Source organism: Sander lucioperca, chromosome 9 (assembly GCF_008315115.2).
Source record: "Sander lucioperca isolate FBNREF2018 chromosome 9, SLUC_FBN_1.2, whole genome shotgun sequence".
Lineage (NCBI taxonomy): Eukaryota > Metazoa > Chordata > Actinopteri > Perciformes > Percidae > Sander > Sander lucioperca.
In genome coordinates this window covers 27,832,721-27,853,319 of record NC_050181.1, presented here as the reverse complement: position 1 = coordinate 27,853,319, position 20,599 = coordinate 27,832,721, and the positions used below count along the sequence as shown (strand labels likewise).

Here is a 20,599-nt window from a genome sequence, read left to right as displayed (position 1 = left end):
TGTGTGATGTCAAGCCCTTCAAATAAAATATTCCTGAAAAGGCAAGTTATCAGTAAGATCATCATCAGCTTAACACCACTCTGTCAGGGGAGACCTTTTAAAGAGGGACACTGCCTTTACTAATAGTCGGCTTTCATACATGAAGTCTAATGACTTTACACACAACCACATAAAACTTTTTTGATAGTTCTTTGCTCCAAATTTGGAGGATAAACAAATGGCACTCAGAAAAATGTTGCGCAAGTCTACTAAGTAAGATACTGTCAATCAGATACCTGATAAAGATGTACTGGATAAACTAGGAGATTGAAAGACCTAAACTTAAAAAGACCAAACTTATAAAATCTATAAAATAACTTCATAAAACAGCCTCAAATGCCTTTCAAAAATGACTTTTTATTTAATTGCTTGGGAAAACTTGAAGAAGAGGCTAAAAACAGTCAAATAAAACGGTTTCATACAGAACACAACCTCTCTGTTAATCTCATACTAATTGCTTTCAGAAGTCACTATCATCCTCGTACTCTATCACTATTTCATCTTTTTTCTTCTCTCCCTCTTGCTCCTCTTCTTCTTTCTCTTCCTCTTCCTCCGCATCTGTATCATCTTCTTTCTTGGTCTCTCTCTTCTGGTGAAACTCCTGGTATATCCCGGTCAGAGCTTTCGCTGCTTCCAGAGACACTTTGAGATTGCCTATCACCTCTTTGTCTTCATCTACACTCACCACTGGAGGAAACAGAGACACAGGGACAGACATACTGTTAGAAAACTCAGTGTTTCAAACATTATCCAAGAAAGGGTTTAAAAAGGATCCTAAAAAAATGTATACAACAATGTGCAAAATCTTTACCTAAATAATTTGAACAGTCTTGGTATCAAACACAAATACAACACCTACCATCAATTTGTTGGTCGCTGACGTCATTTCCAGTGAGGAGAAGTTCTTGTAGGTCCAGAAAAGCATGTCCAACGTCCACACACTCCTCCTCATCGTCCATCGGCTCACTGACTACTGTGAACTTTAACCTTTCCGTAACACACAGACATACACACTTCAATTTGGTGGTTTGGGTCTAGAGACATCCATAAAGTTCAGAGACATAAACTGTTATATTGACTCATACTTCAACATGTGAAATGACACTACCTGCCCTGGTTGGGGTCCCTGCCCTCTAACATGGTGTAAAGATATTGTCTGAGTGGAGCTGACTGTGAACCATCCACATAAATCACTGAGAGAGACAAACAGAGAGATTTGGGGGTTATAAATAATGTAGATGTTATAGAAACAAACACACAAAGCTACAAAGCTCACCCACTCTCACCTCGTGTGAAGTTGTAGTGAATCTCCTCCCCATTTGTGGGTTTGCGGAGAGACATGGGCGTTTCTGTCGTCTCCATGGGGACACCCAGCAGCCGGTATTCCACATAAACACGCTGCACTGATTTGTCCAGCGCCACGTGTGAGGACGGTTCAAACATCAGGGACATAATCTCGACTCTCAGCTTGTCTCCCTGAAGCATAAAACAAAACATAGTTATCTATTTATATCATATTATCTAATTTATACTAGATTCACACATTTACAAATGACAATAAAAGCAAAATCTGAGCTTTTTTCTCTTTCATTCATATAGTACATTTTCTCTCACTAACACAGTTACTTTGTTTGTACCTTCCTCATTTTCCGTTTTGGTGGCATGATAATAATGTCGCTTTGTGAGGAACTTGACTCTGAAGACTCTGGGGCTTCACTGTCTCCTGCTGCAGCTGTACAGTCCAACAAATAGCATGCAAAAACTTCATATGTGTTTCAGGTATAGGTCAAATCGGTTCTTATTTATAATCCTTTTTTGCATATTATGCATAAACAATGGCAGAGTGAGACTTCAAATTACTGCAAGAAACTTAAAGCAGGTGTTAGGCTTATTGTGTGTATAAGAATAGTACTGTTTAATTACCACTCTCACTCCTCTCCTCCTCCTCCTCCTCCTCCTCCTCTTCCTCTTCCTCCATTGACACCTGACCCACAGAGGGAAGGTCCTGAGAGGAAGAAATGCAACATAAGCCCATTCACCAATCTTCTAATTCTGAATACTCCTGTTTCTCCTTCCACAACATTGCTTGAACTAACATCTGTTTCCTGTAAAAATGACTGCACAGATACTGTTTTAAGCCTTGTTGGGAGAGAATGAGCTCCTACCTGAGTCCTGGCACTGCTGGCAGAGCTTCGCCTCGATGATGTGCTGGGTGAAGAGCTTAAATGAGAATAAATCAATTAACAATGATAGCGAGCTACAAAGTTCCTCTTTTCCTTTTACACAAAACCTAAAACTCCTAGAACTTCGTCAAAACCATCAACAACAAAATAATTAAGTGGATTTTTAAAAGAAAACTGAATCTGCACATTACTTTCTTGTTGGCAAATGAGAGTGTGTGGTCAGTCTTGGCTTGAGCGTCAGATGTGCTGTGTCGTGGTAAAGGTCAGGTGACCTCTTGGTGGATCTCTTCCTGTCTGTGACCAGCGGTTTCACGGAGGTGGGTTGCTCTGGTCGTATGTTCTGTGATCTGTTCTGTTTCACAGGTGGAGGCCGAGGCTGTAAACAGGCAAATACGCTAGTAAACAAAATAGTTTTTTATGCTTGAATTATCATGGAAACACAGTTAATCCATGAATTTGCTACTTTTGTTGGCGCTTTAAAACCTTACCAAAGTCTCTTTCTGCACTGCTTTGGTTTCTCTTGGCTCAAATAGCTGAGTCTGTGGTAAAGCCACAGAAGACCAGGTATTAAGCCAGGGAACAGGAATATGTCTTTGAACATATCTTACATTTCAGCATTAACACAGTGATTTCTGATGACTTCTTCTTGCAAACAAATTTACATAAAATACATGTATAGTTCCCCAGAGCACTACTGGTAATTCCTAAATCTTTTGACACGCTAGAACAAAGATCACCTTCACTCTGGGTTTGGCTATAGGCCTCTGTGATGCTTCAGGCTCCTCTCTCCTCCTCTCCTCCCTCTCAGTGCTTGCCATTGCTCTGTCCTGTCTTCCCTGTCCTCCCAGCACAGTGTCCACTGATGGTTGGAAGGGGTACTTCCATTTTATCCAGACCCTAGCCATGCCCCGAGGTCCACCAGCTGGATCCCTGAGAACATAGTCACCTGACAGGACAGAGAGAAAAACTCGTTGAAACTGCTGACAGTAACATGTTGACTTCCACCTTTATCTAAATAAATACTTCATCTAGTAAGAGATGAATAATGTAATTGTTTTACTGTTCTCTCTCCCTCACCTCTGATCTCTCTGCCTGTAGCCAGGGCTTGCAGTGGGATGGGGGTCTTGGCCAGATAGGCTGGCGGTATCTGGTCATCGCTGTCATCAAACACATACACCCACAAACTGCTGGACCTGGACAAAAGAGGAGTTCAATCTTGTCAATTTTTTTGCAAAGATAAGGATTATCAAAAGGACAAATTTTATAAAACCAGATGGAGAAAGGGATTCTCATTAATTTGGCCCAATAGTTAATTTATCTACAAACAACCTTGAAAATGTAAGAAGGCTGTGACACAAGAAGTGAATGCCCTTCTTCAGTATAACCTACATTTCTGACATTTTTTTTCTGTTTCTAGACCATCATACCTCAGGTAGTGCAACACATCAGCTGTTACTGCAAGTGGGTAGCTGGTGATATCACTGAACACGGGGTCAGCGCTGGACTGGACTGTTGGAGAGACATGAGGCGGCAGGTCGTAGAACCTGTATGTCAGGTAGGCGTCAGGAAGAAGTCCAGGCCAGCGAGCATTAAGGCCCACACAGCGTTCCAACATAACCACCAACTCATTGGGGATCCCCCCACCGTAGTCATGTAACTCCTGCAAACAGCATTTAAAAGTGGCACTTTTAAAAAAAAGTTTGTTTCCAAAAACCATATCCCTGTGATACTAATCCACAGACCTCACTGTGAATCTCACTGACTATTTCTGTCGTAGAAAGTAGGTTATTCGATGTTCACAGTAAGGTAGAGTAACCGTGACATTGTCTCTACAAAGTCACAGTCTGGAGAAATTAAACCAAAACAATCTGCATGGCTACACGCCACTAGAGGTAAGTGAGACCCTATTTTACCTCCTGACCAGCATCTTGCCAGCCAAGAGAGATCTGCACAGGACTCCTCCATGTCGCTGTTCTCCTGTCAGCTCCTCTCTCTGCCACAGTGTCTAGCGGCTCTGCAGCATGAAACAGGCGCACCCAGAAATCCACAACACCAACATGTTCACCCTCGGCGCCTTGGAGACAGACAAAATTGAAACTTAATTATCAAAGTAATATGTATATATATATATATAAATATAATATATATATAAATAGGAGCATTGCAATGGCAATCACTGCATTTCACTGCATGTCAACAAACTTTGTGTAGGAAAAAAAAAAGCATAAAATCCAGCACATTACTCACCTGTGATATTGATATGTCCACTGACACGCTCCCCTCTCCTTTCCATAGCACCCATGAGGGACATCTGCCCACTTCCATGCGTCACAAACTTGACCCCTCCCATCGCCTGGTGGAGCTCCACTCTGACCCTTGACCCCTGGCCTCCCAGCCTGCCCAGGTCTCTGGCTGTTAGAGCGTAGCGGGACGTGAAGCCGTAGTTGGGCTGACTGCCTGACACCAGAGGGGTGGAGTGCACCTCAAAGTCCAAGAGGCTGTAGGTGCAGAAGGTCACAGTGTCTTCATGACAGATGCTGCCCATAGTACGAAGCCCTGCTGGGGTGAAGGTGGCCGCCTGGAGGTGCAAAAAAACCAAAACGATTTTAGCTTCATGGGAAACTTGCTCCAAAAGACTTTGAATGAAAAGAAACATCAACACAATAATTCAGTTACAACGTTTTTGGACCTTAAGGTGGATCTCCAACAGTGACTCCCCAGTCCTCAGCTGAGAGAAAGGCAGGTCGTCCTCAATGGACTGTACCACTTCCTGGTCTCCAGCTGGCCAGGTGTACTGTATTGGTATGGTCCGTTTGTAGTTCCTGGGGCTGTATGCTAACTCTTTTAATTGAGCTTTAGGGTACAAATAGAAAAATAAAGAGTTTTGAGATTCTGATGCTAACTACCCACTTGTGTTTTTTTTTTTTTTTAACAAACTGCAAACACTTGACCTGCATGTCAATCAGTGATCTGATTAGGAATTATATTGCCTCTGCTGTTACTTCAGAAATGAGCGTTGCTGTTCATACCTTGTAAAGCGTTGATCTGAAGAGCTCTTTTTGATAAAAGTTTGTCTTTTTCTGCCATTCTCCTCCTGCTCTCCTCCCTCTCTCTGTCTATCTTCTGGTTGACTGTGTTCAACTCTTCCTTGGGGAGTAAACAGAGTTTGATTCAAGACAAGTTCAGTTAAAATAGGAAGATGGACAATTTAAAGAAAGCTGAGAATGACCGGAGTGTTGTGTCCATGTATGTGACAATTGTGATTAGTGTGTATGTGTGTGTACCTGCAGGTCTTTACTGATACGGTGCTCCAGCAGTAGAAGGTTTCTGGTTTTCTGTAGTTCCAGCACAGTCTCAGCATGCGATGCCTGGATGTTTGCCAGCACATGGGGCGAATCCTCCACCTTCTCATTAGCCCAGAGGAAATGCAGCTTCGTCCTGCTCTCCTGCTGCATCCTAAATGCCTGTAGTTACACGGAAAGCATGACGTTTATGTGCTTTTTACTTTGTCTTTTGAAGCAGTCCTAACAGAGGTAAACAAGTTCACAAACCTTGATCTGTATAAGAGTTTCACTGAGATCCTCAACACTCATGTCAAACTCCTGGAGGAGAGAAAAGAAAAGAGATGACACGTTGGCACACAGATCAAAAAAGAGACTGATGTGTGAAACAGCTGTTCAGCAGTATATTATTATTATTATTATTTTTAAATCTCTGACCTTGGTGACAGAGTCCAGTCTGTCCTGCAGAGCAGAAACCTGCTCTTTGTACTGGAGAACCTCCTGTTCCAGATGCTCTCGTCTGTCTCTCGTCACAGAAAACGCTACACAAAAGAACAAAGCACACATAAATAAATGGCTGGGATTGTAAATGAATGTACTGGGGGGTTTTTTTGTTACTGGAGAATATGTTTGCCTCCAGCACTGGACGAGTTGAGGTTTTAGGCGTTAGGGTCTAATTTAAATAAAATGATATAAAATGAAATGTATCTTCCTTAACTAACTTCAAATCCATTCCTTCTCATTGTCAAACTGCAGCAGATGCAGTGCCAACATGCAGAAACTCCTACCTCTTTCTTGCTCCCACTTCTCCTCTAACATCTCCTTCTCTCGTCTCAGTTTCTCCAGCTCCAGCTCCAGCCTGCCTCTCTCCCCCCTCTCTGCTTGCAGCATTTCCTCCAGTCTCTGGATGTCCGTCCCGCTGATGTTTTCTACCTGTTCCTCCCTCCTCTGATTCGCTTCTGTATGTTGTTCACCATTGCCTTCGTACTTGCTTTGCACAGATAAAGTACTAGAAAGGGAAAGGGTAAATATAAACATACAATGAGAAAAAAATAACTTTCAGAAGAAATGTTAGCACAACTTGAATAAATAAAGACTTTTTCATATGGACATAAACCATATCTCATAAACCATAGCTCCATGACATCTTATAAATTGTTTTGCAGGGCCTAGAAGACTTTAACTCTCACCTCTCTAGCAGAGTGTCATAGTTTTCTTTTATTAGATCCCTCTCTCCCTCCAGGTCTAATATCCGCTCCTGTAGCTGAAAGGGAAAGAATGAAATCTTTGACATCACGTTACATGCTCTGTAGTGTTTCTTTGTCAGGATTTATACATGCAGATACAGATGCGGTACCCTGTCCAGGGTCTGTAGAGACAGGGTAGAGGTGGTAAGTTGTCCCTCCAGTGCCAGTGCTCTCTGTCTCTCATGCTTCAGCTGTTCAGTCAGCTCCTCCACTTTCTCCAGCAGAGCTCCCTGACTTTCCCTCAGTGATCTCTGACTCTGGGAGGAACACACAACACACTCAACGTTAGTAGAGTAAAGCATCAGACTATTCATTTGAGGAATTCATAAAGCTTTTTGTGTAAGGGGCCATTTACCTCCTCCAGCTGATTCTCATATGCCTGCAAGGAAAGAAGAAAGGCATATTCACATATTTGTCTTTTGAGGATCATTGGTTAACAGATATAAGTGTAAATGACTAAAATACTAAACCCAAATGCTTAAGCTGATGTAATCACATTATTACAAAATAACAAAAAAACAAATGAATGATTTATAGACAAATAAGGTCATCTAACCTCTTGCAGGGTGTTGAACTTCTCCTGGGTGACTCTCAGGGCAGTGCTCTTGTCTGAAAGCTGCTTTTGTAGACGGATCTGATCCACGTTCTCGCTAATAGTTATTCTGACAGAGATAACAACAGGATTCATTATTTTTATTGACAGGGTTGTTACAGGCAGTTACAGTTGTAGCTGCAAAAAAGGTGGCTAGTTGTGGAACGAGCACTACAGTGTTGACTGTAGGGCTTAAACTCATCTTTGAACTACACTGCTTAAGGAGGAAAATGGGCAGTGGTCAGATTACTGACTGAGCATTCACTATGAATGGTCCAACAGTCCAGTTTCTGAGTATCATTTTTTCATCAACTGTAGTAAAGTTACGGTACTGGGTGGCAAGTAAGAAAAGAAAAATGCAGTGATCTATTTTCCATGTCTGATCTCTCAGACTCTCCTGTGTTTATAATTTAAGAACAGGTGAAAAAAAGTTTTTCCAGGATCGTTTTTCTAAGTTTTTTATTTTTTTCCATCTGTGAAAATAGGCAAATGTTTTGGCAGAGGAAATCTCTTTTGTCAAAATCAATTTCGGTTTGTTGTTGTAAAACTCATTTAGTCCACAAGAGACTGAACTGCACCACTACCCTATGTTCTAAATAGGTCTAAAAGCATTTATGTTTTCTTCCAGGTGAGTTTTAATTTCTTCATGCACTCTAAACAACTGAAGAAAACATGAATGCTTTTAGTCCTATTTAGAACATGGGGTACACATGGTGTGCACTTCAACCTCTTGTAGTAAATTGACACTGCGAAACCTTTTCCTCCCACCTATTTCACAGATGATTTTTTCATTTTTTAAGGATCTTAGAAAGATTATTTTGGCAAAACCTTTTTTCACTTGTTTTGAAGTCTAAACAGAGGAGAGAAAAACTATTTAGATCAGACTTAAAAAATGGATCCAGAATTTTTTTTCTCACTTGCTTCTCATGGCTTCCCTACAAGTACTGAAATGTATTCATGCTGTAGCCACCTGTGTCTGTCAGCCTGTTGCTTCCTTATGTCTCTCACAGTTCCCTCTATCTCTTTCTCTTTCTCTCTCAGCGTGTCTCTGAGCACCTGGGCAGTCAGCTCCAGCTCTGCAGCCCTCACCTGCTCTGTCACACTGGACCTGCTGGGAGGGAGAGATATGAGGGGCAGAGGGAGGTCAGCGTGGAGTCATGTCGGGGTTTGGGAGTAAGAGTGGGATAGAGGAGAGAAGTCAGGTAGTATGAATGAAGCGGAACAGTGATGTGATCATGAGGTTAGAAAAACATCTGCTCAATGTTCTACATCACACACTTACAATCTCTCCATCTCTGCCCTGGTGTCTTCCAGCGTGGGTCCGTAGCGGGGCGGGGCAGTCTGGGCAGCCCTCCTGACTCCGCCCTCCACTTCCATACTTTTACCTAAAGAAGGAGAGAGGGAGGTCAGAGATGGAAGAGAAAGCCGTTATCACCCTGGCCTACATTCATGTGCAACATACACACCTTTACTGAACTTGTATGGCGTGCGTCCCCCAATGTCCATAATGTGCTGCTTAGCCAGGCTCAGCTTGTTCTGCAGCACTGCTTTCTGGCTCTCCAGCATAGCCACGCGGGCTTCCAGCTCCTGTATGGTCTCCTCCATGTCCCTCTCCTTCACAGCACTGGACCCAGGACGGGCCTGACGGAGACGAATCAGTCTGGTGGACATCCTGAGCCAAGGAGGAGGAGGGAGAGGTTAAATCAGCCATATTAGGGGACTTATACCAGTTTTGTTTTTTATTTTCTCAACAGAGAAATTTATGGTATTCTTTGTTTCCTGCCCAGGGACTACAGACATAAATAGGCTAATAGTTAAGTCTGGTACTGCTAAGAAGCTGTGCAATGTCTTTGTTACCAAATACTGTAAATACAATACTGTATCTCTCTAAATCACATTCTGGGGCTGCAACAGAGCTTTTTTTTCCAAGCTACTCTGCGATGCCACATTAATGTGCCCAATTTCGCCCAAATGTCTAGCGTTAGGTACAGTCATTTGGGTATGTGTCAATGTTTCTATTACCTGCGTAGCCTTTGCTCCTGTGTACGAGTGTGTTGTCCTAGCACACTGTTTTCCTCTTGCAGTCTGAGACACAGGTCCTCCAGATGCTCTCTGGGAAACCGAAACAGGCGCTGAGGATCTGCTGAAGAGAGCGACAGAGAGAGAGGCAGCCAGAAATATAAATAGCCCTTTCTTTGTATGTTTGACGCAAAGACAACTGAAAAGAGAGTTGTTTTAGCAGGATATGTACTTTTGTACACTAGAGTCTGAAACCTTGAGTGGAAATCTGAAAAGGATGAGTATTTTAAAGTGGTTTACCTTTTGTCTTCATGACATGATGCTTCCTCCATGACTTCACATCACGCAGGGTATCTGGGGAAAAGTGACATAGTGACAGATTTAGTCAAGACTGGGAATATGTATTCACAGGATGTAATAAAGAGCTCATTTTAAAGCATATTTGGCATAACTTAGATTTTAAAAATAAAGTAATGGGCCAATCTAGCACAACTCTGGAGAATTGTCTCTATTTCTGATCTTAGGTGTTAATCAGTGTAACTTTTAAAGATAAAAAGTAGATAATGGCATAAGCTATACACACAAACCTGGGACAGTTGGCATCAGCCCCCCCCTCATCGGTCCCACGTCTCTGACTGGGAGATCCCCGGCTGTCTCGTCCATCACTGGCGACATCACACCTCAGGTGCAGCCAATCAGAAAGCTCCGGCCTTTTAAACATCATAAGCGCAAACTTATCATATTGATAATTGCTGCTGCTTCACTGGTCTCCATCCAGGTGAAGTTACAAACTGGAATGTGGACTAAAATGGTTGCATGAAAGGTTCTTTGAATTGCAGCAAAACAGAGAAACCAAAGTATAATTCAATCTTGTGACCATTTACATTTGTGTAATTATAGAACCTTAATAAATTATCCTTTCAGGCTTATCCATATCCAAGCTGTTGGAAGCAGTGTCACACACACACACACACACAGATACACTTCTAAACCCAGTTAATGGCTAAAGGTAGGAAATTAAGGTCTGTAGTTACCAATGTACTTTTTCCAGTGACGCTGGAAATCAAAACCTCAAGACTCTGTACACTGTGTATAATCTGCTCAAGCCTCGAGAAGCTGTCATCCCCAACAGTTTTAGCTTCACTATACATTTTCAATGAAGTTATCGACCTAATGTGGCAACTCCTAAATGTAAATACAATTCTTAGTTTTGACATTGCCACACAATTAGTGACAAACACCAGAAAGCCTACCGGTACAGTTACTGGCACTGTAGGACAGTGGTTTGCATGTTGATATTCCCTCTTACAGTAACAGACATCAATTTAAAACTATTTTGAAAAAAAAAATTGACTTACCCTTGTTTATTGGTCATCCAAAGAGGTTTTATATCCGGTACAGAAATATGTAGTGTTCTTGCATTATCCCAGTGTACCATGTAGGCTCTCTACGTGTGTGTGTCTCCGCCCTGTGCTTGACTGATATCAGTTTTAATCCCTCGTCATCCCTTCCTTCTTCCCCAACCCCTTTTAGCCCTCTCTTTACAGAAATGTTTCCTAATTCCTAAATTCTTTTAGGAATTCACAAGTGTTACATGATTGCTTGCAATCACTGTGTGTTTGTGTGCATACATTTAGCTCAGTGATATACCTGTGAGTGTACAGTGCTCTATGTGTGTATAATGCCTCCTCCCAGGACTCAATCCTGAAGTCTGTCTCAGTGCTCCATCTGCCTTGAGGCTAATCCCATCTCTGTGCTAATCTGATTACCAATTGACAGGTTGTACAACCTACGACTTGGTCTGAAGTCTGTTTTGTGGGTTAGTCTTTAATGACTGAGCATGGTTATTATTGGAGTGAGGCAGGTCTAAGATCTGTGCTCAAGGTGTTACTTTTTAGGAGAGCATGAGCGAAGGGAAGAATAAAAAGCCGGAGGAAGAGAAGAGGTAAGCACATACAACTGATATATCAGTTTACAGTTTATTGAGGGTGGGGCAGAGTCAGAAACAGGATCCATGTGTGAAATTATTGTGAATGGAACACAAATTGTCCAATTAAAAAAATTGTGAGAGAGAAGAGAGAACAGTTTCATGATGTTTAATATAAAATACCATGAAAAGCAGACACTGAACATTTCCCATTATATTGTAATGTCATCTATATCCCCTCCTCCATTGACTCCACTAACAGGGCGGATGATAAGTGGTGATTTGTTGCTGCCGTTGTCACACATATCTGGGTTAAAAAAGGGAAACATGGCCTCAGTGAACTGGACCTGTGTAAAGGAATAGATGTGTGACTTGGCCTCTGAGTCATAAAAGGACATTGTTCCATCCTCGTAATCCAAGAACACCCCAACAACCCGCGGCCTCTGAGAGAGACACAGCAGCTCTGCCTGTCCTGCACATGCTCGGTATTCTCTGCCCTTCCTCAAACAAATAGCCCAATAACCGTCCTCTGGACTCAACGTGACCAAACCCTTCCTGTTGACTGACTGTCGAGCCACACCCAAGTCCCACGCTGTTTTGTCTCCCACGTCTACCTCCCAGTAGTGCCTCCCTGTGGTGAAACCCTGCAGTGCAAGAGAGGGTCAGGTCAATGACAATGAAGCAGAAAGACACAACATCCTTAAACATATGTCTTTATTTACCCTGGTGGCGAGGACACATGGTGCTGTGTCAAAGCGCTCTGGTGTGTCCACCAGGTTCTGTTCAACATCTCCATCCCAGATCTGTTTCCCATCCTCTGATAGAACCAGCCAAGGGTTGGCTGTCCTGGGGTCCAGATGAACATCGGCTGGTAGACAGTAGATAGTTTATTTGGAGTTTTAGCTTCATTATGCTCTTTCTCCTGTGGCATGCACTGTCTTGTCATGATACACAGGACTTTCCCTTAACAAATTGTGCACAGATGATTGGGAGTTTTGTTGGTTGTCTCATGGCAATAAACCTCTTTAGAGCTGAAGCAATTAATCAATTAATTAAAGCAACAACAACAAAAACAAGGAATAAGAAGAGGTCACCTTAGGCTTTGGGAACTTGTTATTGACATCATACAGACTAAACTATTAATAAAAAAGAAGCAATTAATCAAGTGAAAACTTTTTCACGTTATTGCAATTATACGATCAGATTTCTAGTCTATTTCAGTTGTTTTTTTTTAACATTATTCTCTTGTTTTGTCCACTCATTGATACAGTATGTTATGGAGTCCTTCAAGGTACATCATATTTTAATTTTATTCAGAAGTAGGACAAAACATATGCGAGAGAGAGAGAGAGAGAGAGAGAGAGAGAGAGAGAGAGAGATGCTGATGACAGATGCTAAAAGATGTGAGTCTCTTTACTGACATTGTTTTACTGTCTTTAAAGTCCAACTGTACCTGCATACTGCTGCATCTTCTCATGCTCTGTAAGTTAATGGGAACATGGAATAGAAAATTAAACAAATGTTCATGTACATGACATGCAAGTGGCTGTTTTGTCACACAATTTAGTAATGCTAACGAGTAATCTTTTTAGAAGATTACCTTGAGTGGAAAGCTTTTTCAAAGCAGATTGAAGCTGCTGTTCAATGTTGGCCACCGCTCTCCTCACAGTCCCCAAACATGTGTCTGAATGGACGATGATGTCAGAGCAGGCTTTGGCAGACGGAGGAAAACTCAGAGCAGGAAATCTCTGACACAAAGAAGTCAAATAAGAGAGAAAAAAGCAGATAAGTGGCCAGATGAGATGTTTGTGAATTCCGATTGTTTAGAATGCTCTTTGGCATCTCTGTATAACTATCAAATATGTTGCTGTGAGACGACTCCTGACCTGCAGAAGATGGAGGTGGTCCTCCGTGTGAGAAAGCTGCTCCATCTCACTCCTCTTCCTCTCCAGATCAGTGATTTCCAGCTCCAGCTCTGTGATAAGCCTCTCAGCTCTCTGCTCTGCTGCTGCCTGCTTCCTCTGGATCACCTCGGCCAGCTCAGCCTGACATCTCTCCAGGGAACCAAGCAGAGTGGAGAAGACCTCCATGCTTTCCACTAGGTCCCTCTTTGAGTTTTCCTAAAGACATTGGACAAAAAAAGTGGTTTGTTTAACACTGTCTTTTCAGAAACACAGGTGATTTTGGCATGCTCTGGTATTGTTGTCAATTGAAAGTCAACTCAAAAATGTGTTTTGCTTCTTGTTACTTCACCTGGATGTTTGACTCTCACTGTGCAGAATGAAGTGCACAGTTTGACATTTCTCTGTGCGCACCTTAAGGATTGTGCCTCCTTGGTTACATTGTTATTATACGTAGGCTGTTTTTTTTAAGATTATTTTTTGGGCTTTTCCGCCTTTATTTTTTGATAGGACAGCTAGGTGAGAAAATGGAGAGAGAGGGGGAAGACATGCAGGAAATCGTAACAGGTCGGATTCGAACCCTGGACCTCTGCGTTGAGGCATAAACCTACTATAAACCTCGACGTACATGTGCGCCTGCTCTACCACTGAGCCAACCCGGCCACACGTAGGCTGTTTAAACTGCTGCTGCAACATCCATCCATCCATCTTCGTCCGCTTATCCGGGGTTGGGATGTGGGGGCAGCAGCTCCAGCAGGGGACCCCAAACTTCCCAGCTCGGGTTAATAATCTATGTCAACTTACTTTGCTGAGCTCCATAGAGTGTTTGATCTCCTCCACTTTCAGCAGTCTGTCCTGAATCATCTGCTGAACATCAGCCTCGATCCTTTTCATCTGAGCCTGAACATCAGAACAGGAATTAAACCCCAAACTGAATCAATGGCGACCAATGTATTTGATGGGATGATCATGGCACAGTGATTATAAGGAATTCAGGACCTCACCTTCTTCTCCTGACCCTCTCGCTCCACTGGGACGGTGTCGTGACAGCGGTGGTCGGTCTCGGTGCACAGCACACACACGCACCTCTGGTCGCTCCTGCAGAATAGCTCCAGGAGCCTTTGGTGCCTTTTGCACATCCGGTTCTCCAGCATTGCCACAGGTTGGATTAGCTTGTGAATCTTCAAGGTGGTAACTCTCAGGTGTGGCTCCAGGTGACTCTCACAATATGAGGTCAGACACACAATGCAGGACTTCAGGGCCTTCGTTTGCTTTCCCACGCACACATCACAATATATGAGTTTCCCTGCCTGTGGCATCACACCGCTTTGCTTTCTCGCTCGGATCTGCTCTGACATTTCCTTGGCGAAGGAGTTTTCACAAAGCTCTGGGCGGCCCTTAAAGACGGTCTGACATTTGGGACAGTTGACGGCGAGACCGTGGTCCCAGTGTGATGTGATGCAGGTGAAGCAGAAGCTGTGACCGCAGGGGATGGAAACGGGCTCAGAGAAAACCTCCTGACAGATGCAACACTGAAACTGCACCTCTGACAGGAGAGCGCTGGGGGAGGCCATGACCTCAAAGAAGAAGATCAGTGTTAATTGATTATACCTGAGAAATTAATCATTTACATTCTGTCTCGCGAGGAAATGTGTTTTAGTAACATTAAAAATAACTTAAAAATAAAGATATTTACAAAACATACTGTACAGGCAAACTCATTTTTCAGAGCTGTTGTCTTTAATGCAGGCACAGGTAGAACTCTACAGCTAAACACATCTGAACTTCCATATCATAAACTCTAAACAATTCAGAGCTGCTCACTGGCCAAAGTCCAGCTGCACATTTACGACTCAGTCTCTCTCACTTTCAAGAACTCTCTATAAACTTAGCTTGAAACATGGATTGGATACACCAATTAAAATCCAAAATACTAACATGTATTATCCTGCAAGTTTTTATGTACCACATACAGTAAATCACTGCACAACACAGCAGGGTCTTACCTTGTTAATGAATGTGAAATGTGACCTCTGAGGCAGCAAAGGCAAACACTGGCACTGCAGTTGTGAAGCCAAAGTCCTCCCGGTTTCACTGTTACCACTCCCTCTGGGATTTTTTTTTCTCCAGAGCTTTTCACCCACCATGTTGTTCCGGGGTGGGAGGAGTCATGCCTAGATCAGGTGCCTTACTGGGTTTGTATTGTGTAGAATTCCTTTGTATTGTATTATATAATAGTATTGTATTTGTGTCGTTTTCTATTGTACTGAGCAATGACAAGGAAGTATACTTGAATAAAGTTTGGTCGCATTTCTTTGTTTCAGATGGACAGAAATGTACCAAGTAAATATTCACACACATTATCACAATACGGTAACAATAAAAAACGTAACACTGCCAAACTAAAATATCAATCAGCTGTAACAAATTTCTAAGCAGGGATGAAGTGACTATAACAGAAAAGAAAAGTAAAGTAGATTTGCTTTGGGAATGATGTTACAGCTACATGAACATGATGTGATGTGAAGGTGAATGGGATGGAGGCAGCAGCAGAGGAGAAAGGTTTAAAAGTTTGACAGCAACGATATGATTGGCTCACAGAGACCGTGGAAAAATCTGGTTGGTTTAACTGAAAGAGTGAACACCCATAGTCAGCTGATTGAGTAGAAGCAGTAGAGAGAGAGACATAGAGAGAGTGAATGAATGAGAGCATAAAGAGTCTTCCTGACTGAACCTCTGATCATTAAAACCTTGCCAAACTATAAGTCAACGGAAGATACAAATTAACACACCTACAGTTAGAGATCTGGTTTAACTATAAAACCTAGTTCTGCACATTCATACGTTTTTATATAACATTTGACTCACACAGACCATGCTACTTATCAAAGCAAAGTAGTTTTAGTAGTAGTATTAGAAAGATAAGTAATTTCGAGAGCTGAGACAAAGAGGAGAGAGAGATTTGACTCACAAGAAGTTTGGATGAGTGTAGGATAAATATTTTTTGTGAGAATAAAGTGAGACGTTTTAGAGTTCATTAGGCTGACCTTGTTGTCTCTGCTTCCCTGGGTTATGAGAGGCCATCTGGTTTTTTAGACGTGATAAGATATTATAAAGGGAGTACGGGATATTGGCACCCAGGAAATGATTGGAAAGTTGAGAAAAGGCCTCCTCTGACCACGAGAAGCGGAGATGACAATGGAGCAGTTATTCGCAAGCGGTGAGAAGTGTGGTGCAGGTTGTGAAATGTCCTTGACTCTCAGTACTCCCTTACTCTGCAGAAGATAAAGAAAAATACACAGGTATTCAGTAATATGAACATCATAAAACATTTTGTAACCAGTGTATATATTTGATAAATAGAAAGCAACCGTAAAATATCTCAAGAGTAACAAAGGTTACAAAGGGAAAAAGGTTACAAATTCGGCCTGGGAGTGTGAGAATCAAGGTAACATTTCATACATTGCGTTAACTCGTGGAGGGATCCGGCAGGAACCGAGAAGATCTGGACTGTATCCAAACTGATGACAGCACCACCAGAAGATGGGACAGAAATGGATAAAAAGACAGGTTTCTAACTATGCGACATCAGATGCTCGGGTAGACTCTGTCGGTTTGTTAGAAGAGATAGACTTGTCTTGTAATATCTGATCCTTGTGCACAAGTTTGTATTCTGCAATATCATTCACTAAAGCTTGTTATATTTTAACTGAACAAAGTATACCAGTAAACGAACACTTAAGATTTGAGGGTGTGAGGTGAAGTGATCTAAGAGGAGTCAGATTGACCGGACCAGACCGGTCATCGGTCACATTTTTTACTACAAATCTTACATGAGAAAAGTCATTGTTTTTTGTTGTTGTTTTGTTCCTAAACTGAAGTTACAATAATTCCATATAAAACAGTCAAACACAATGTGGAAAGTTATAGTAAATCTCTAACTTTTATTGTAACAATGCATACTGTTAAAGTTATTTAATTTACAGCATAACAACTATAACCAGGGTTTCTGTTGGTCCTTAGAGTCTCTCATTTAAAGGACAATTCCGGCACAAAACAAACCTAGGGGTTAATAACAGATGTATACCCATTCGATCGTTCTCTGGGACATGTTTTCATGCTAATCGAATGTGTTTGGAGCTTAAAACAAGCTAGCGCGGACCACTGATTAGCTTACAACGCTAGTATAACATTTAGGGACCCTCATTATACTACCGTTGAAGCGTGGTGATATTTTGAGCCTTTTTAGTGGTATAAATAGCCATTTGTTTTTACTTTCCCTGTGCCCCGAATACTAGTGTTGTAAGCTAATCAGCTAGCTATCTTTAGCTATCTAGCGCTAGCTTCTTTCAAGCTCCAAACACATTCGATTAGCATGAAAACATGTCCCAGAGAACGATCGAGTGGGTACACATCTGTTAATAACCCCTAGGTTCGTTTTGCGCCGGAATTGTCCTTTAACTTGTTGAAACCTGCAGAAAACCTGTATAATATAAAAATATAAAATGTATTATTATATATATATATATATATATATATATATATATATATATATATATATATATATATAATGTATCTATATTTCTCTTCTCCTATAAACAAATCTCTTTAATACATTAAATAATCAATAAGTCAACAATTTGTTTTTACACCAAATACTGAATAAGATATTCAAGGAGGAATTAGTAATCCTAAAATGAAGGTGACACCAAACATCCTGAGACCAATTTAAGAAAAGCCTAATTAGAATCCAAAGTTCGAGGTCAGATTGGTGGAGTTTGGTGTGTGTATCCTACCACAGCATCCTACATCAGATACACCGGAAGTCTGAAGTTGAGCTCTGAGGCGGACTAGCACGCAGACTTCCTGGCTCCTGGGCAGCATTGAAGACCGGCCTATCATCATCGCACTCTGCTGTCAGCAGCCACTCAAGCTCCAGAGGAACAAGTCCACTGAGCCGCGGTGGCTTGCCTCCACACAGCGACACGTCACCATGCAGGGCTTCAGAGCGGGGCTGAGTCTTCCCCACAGCCCAAACGCCCACCATCAGCAGAGGCTCTGAGAAGCCAGGGTTACCCCCTGAGAGACGGCCTTTGTCTCCCTAGAATACAGTTCACCAAAACAGCTGCAGGACACTCCCCAAACAGCTCAAAACACAGTGAGCATGAATTTGTCAACATGAAGGGGTAACACCCGGCTGGAAGAGGTTGAAGAGTGAAACCTTTTTCAGACGTCTCCCAATAATCACTCACTCGGTGACTTGCAGGTGTCTAGACAGGTTAAAGCTATTTTTGGCAGAAAAGTAAAAAGATTTCTGGACATCTAGGTCCCCACAGTATAACATCTAGGTAGGTACTTAGATGGTAAAGGGACCAGGATGCCTCAAAGACTTCCACTTTCAGACCGGTTTTAACCTACCAGTGGTGGAGGAAGTATTCAGATAGTTTACTTTGGTAAAAGTAGCAATACCACCATAAGTAGCATGAACTACTCAAGTAAAGTGAAAGTACCTGAAATGTGTACTTAAGTACAATACTTAGAGTAAATGCACGTAGGTACAGACTATTCCACCAGTGAACCTAGACATCTGGACTTCAAGTCTCCAGTGGGCTACTTACTGGGTTGGTTACATACAGTATAACTGTTGTTCCGTCATTTCAGTGAAATGCTGTAGAAGCAAAGTTAAATATGTAACCAGTAGACGTCTGAAGAGCTTGCACTTCTCCAGCCCATCAGCCAGATGATTGGCCTTCACATCAACAGTATACCATCCCAGCAGAACTGGGACAGGTGGGGAGCCCCACAGGAAGCCTGACCACAGTCGGGGGAAAAAAAGATGAAAACGAAAGGAAATTAGCATCATGCATGTTGTCAGTCTGATCTGTGTAATCAGAATGTATCTGACGGTCTGCAGAGCTTTGACCGGTGGTTTTGCCGCGGCCCGCCTCGAGTTCAGAGCTTCACAGCTGTCCAGGTGTCTTCTGTGGGAGTGTGGGAGATACTGAGGTGAATTTGTACAGGGACTGCAATTTATGCACCTCAACATTCTAATTTATTCACACATACTGGTTATTGCATCATTGTAGAACCCATAACTGTGATCATCTAATTCCATACTGCATTCTATTCTCTCCTTCTAAAATTCAAATAAGCTTTATAATACATATATTATATAACACACATATATATTATTGTTATACACAAACATACAGTACATATACAACTGTCCCTAAAGTCCGTACTGTACTGAAAATGGGCATTTAAGTATGCTGATCTCTCAAGGACTCCCAAATTTGATCTTTCTGGGTGAATTGTTTTTACTGTGTAAGCAAATATAGTATTACGTTAAATGTCAATGCAGATTCAATGATTGAATATTTCCCATCAAACATATTCTGGTTTTACAGTAGTGTTGAGTTGCTATACTGCATAGTATTGAAGTATCTTACCAGTAACTGCAGTAATGCTAACTCCACTGCTTCTGATGCTCTCAAAGAAGAGAGTGAATGTGTATTTAGTTCCAGCAGTGAGAGAGATGAGGCTGTGTGAGTTTCTCGTCCATCTCCATCTGCTGCAGAGATGTTTATATCTGTATCATTAAACTGGAGAATGAAGCGGACATTGCTCTTTATTTTATTCCACTGCAGAGTGATACTGATCTCATTTCGTCCTAATGATCTGAAGATTCCTACATTGGGTGGAACTGAGACAGAAAGGACGACTTATGAGACATAAATGATATAAAATGACAAGAATTGTTACGTTGATATTTTGTTATCCATCAGTTGTTAACGTTGCCTGTTGGTCCAGTGTCGAAACAGAGAGGAGCTCCCATCAGACCACAGTTTTTCCTGGTGCAGCAGACCCATCCACACAGAATCCCCAGCTGCCAGGTTTCTAATGATGTCACTTTCAGCCCCACACACACACACACACACACACACACACACACACACACACACACACACACACAGGAATGATGGAGTGTAAGCGAACACACGACGTACACGTTTTTCAGACTTCCAAATAGTGAACTAGACAGTGTGACCATAATAACTGTACGACAATGCAGTGTGGGCTGTCTTCAGACAGAAGTGCATTTCAATGTTAAAAAAAAAACATTGCACCGATCTCGATGGGTCACAGATTTCGGTGTAACACCGGTCCAAATACAGGTCCTCGCCACTCTGGGGGAAACCGGCTGTTTCCAGAGGGAAATGTCAGACAGCTATGTGTTTTTTTTTAATAAATGTTATATATAATCTTCAACTTTATCACTAAGGCTTGTTTGGATATAATTTATAGTTCTGTGGAATCTTATTATATACGTCTGGTATATCGAAGCTGTCCCCGAGTGCCGTTGTTACACCGAAATCTGTGACCCATCGAGATCGGTGTCCCCCTACCTCA

The 20,599-nt window shown here is 42.0% G+C and overlaps 2 protein-coding genes across 5 annotated transcripts; both read right to left on the bottom strand.

The window, feature by feature from the left end:
* Nucleotides 1-382: 382 nt before the first annotated feature.
* Nucleotides 383-11,084, bottom strand: rpgrip1 (RPGR interacting protein 1). Of its 4 annotated transcripts, none has more exons than XM_036005423.1 (31): nucleotides 10,720-11,084; nucleotides 9,949-10,193; nucleotides 9,662-9,715; nucleotides 9,365-9,485; nucleotides 8,809-9,014; nucleotides 8,625-8,727; nucleotides 8,313-8,453; nucleotides 7,307-7,412; nucleotides 7,106-7,129; nucleotides 6,861-7,007; nucleotides 6,694-6,767; nucleotides 6,292-6,512; nucleotides 5,942-6,045; nucleotides 5,774-5,824; nucleotides 5,507-5,686; nucleotides 5,252-5,369; nucleotides 4,912-5,075; nucleotides 4,470-4,800; nucleotides 4,136-4,296; nucleotides 3,650-3,882; nucleotides 3,300-3,415; nucleotides 2,960-3,168; nucleotides 2,711-2,761; nucleotides 2,414-2,598; nucleotides 2,205-2,247; nucleotides 1,963-2,044; nucleotides 1,677-1,771; nucleotides 1,326-1,515; nucleotides 1,148-1,232; nucleotides 899-1,026; nucleotides 383-726 (listed from the first exon to the last, which is right to left on the bottom strand). In XM_036005423.1, exons 2-31 carry the CDS (start codon nucleotides 10,034-10,036, stop codon nucleotides 500-502), a joined length of 4,038 nt encoding a protein of 1,345 aa, XP_035861316.1. In that variant the 5' UTR covers nucleotides 10,037-10,193; nucleotides 10,720-11,084; the 3' UTR covers nucleotides 383-499. The 4 variants fall into 4 exon arrangements, with proteins under 4 accessions (XP_035861316.1, XP_031144420.2, XP_031144422.2 ...); XM_031288560.2 differs by having other exon boundaries at nucleotides 2,205-2,259; nucleotides 10,720-11,083; XM_031288562.2 differs by having other exon boundaries at nucleotides 2,205-2,259; nucleotides 8,313-8,450; nucleotides 10,720-11,083.
* Nucleotides 11,085-11,329: 245 nt separating this feature from the next.
* On the bottom strand, nucleotides 11,330-20,128 carry LOC116042374 (E3 ubiquitin-protein ligase TRIM39-like). The gene is made up of 9 exons (XM_031288534.2): nucleotides 19,639-20,128; nucleotides 15,196-15,447; nucleotides 14,194-14,766; nucleotides 13,994-14,089; nucleotides 13,175-13,408; nucleotides 12,889-13,036; nucleotides 12,742-12,768; nucleotides 12,011-12,156; nucleotides 11,330-11,932 (listed from the first exon to the last, which is right to left on the bottom strand). Exons 2-9 carry the CDS (start codon nucleotides 15,334-15,336, stop codon nucleotides 11,501-11,503), a joined length of 1,797 nt encoding a protein of 598 aa, XP_031144394.1. The 5' UTR covers nucleotides 15,337-15,447; nucleotides 19,639-20,128; the 3' UTR covers nucleotides 11,330-11,500.
* Between the last annotated feature and the right edge of the window lie 471 nt (nucleotides 20,129-20,599).

What these genes read in the sequence shown, in the direction of transcription:
- rpgrip1 (XM_031288560.2), bottom strand. Translation starts at nt 10,036, where the DNA reads ATGTCGCCAGTGATGGACGAGACAGCCGGGGATCTCCCAGTCAGAGAC. An exon ending in AGGGCAGAGATGGAGAGATT is followed by an intron (nt 8,454 to 8,624) that starts GTAAGTGTGTGA and finishes TCTCCCTCCCAG; the next exon opens with CAGGTCCAGTGTGACAGAGC. An exon ending in TCACTACAACTTCACACGAG is followed by an intron (nt 1,233 to 1,325) that starts GTGAGAGTGGGT and finishes TGTCTCTCTCAG; the next exon opens with TGATTTATGTGGATGGTTCA.
- LOC116042374 (XM_031288534.2), bottom strand. Translation starts at nt 15,336, where the DNA reads ATGGTGGGTGAAAAGCTCTGGAGAAAAAAAAATCCCAGAGGGAGTGGT. An exon ending in ACTCTATGGAGCTCAGCAAA is followed by an intron (nt 13,409 to 13,993) that starts GTAAGTTGACAT and finishes CAATGTCTTTAG; the next exon opens with GAAAACTCAAAGAGGGACCT. An exon ending in GAAAAAGCTTTCCACTCAAG is followed by an intron (nt 12,769 to 12,888) that starts GTAATCTTCTAA and finishes ATTAACTTACAG; the next exon opens with AGCATGAGAAGATGCAGCAG.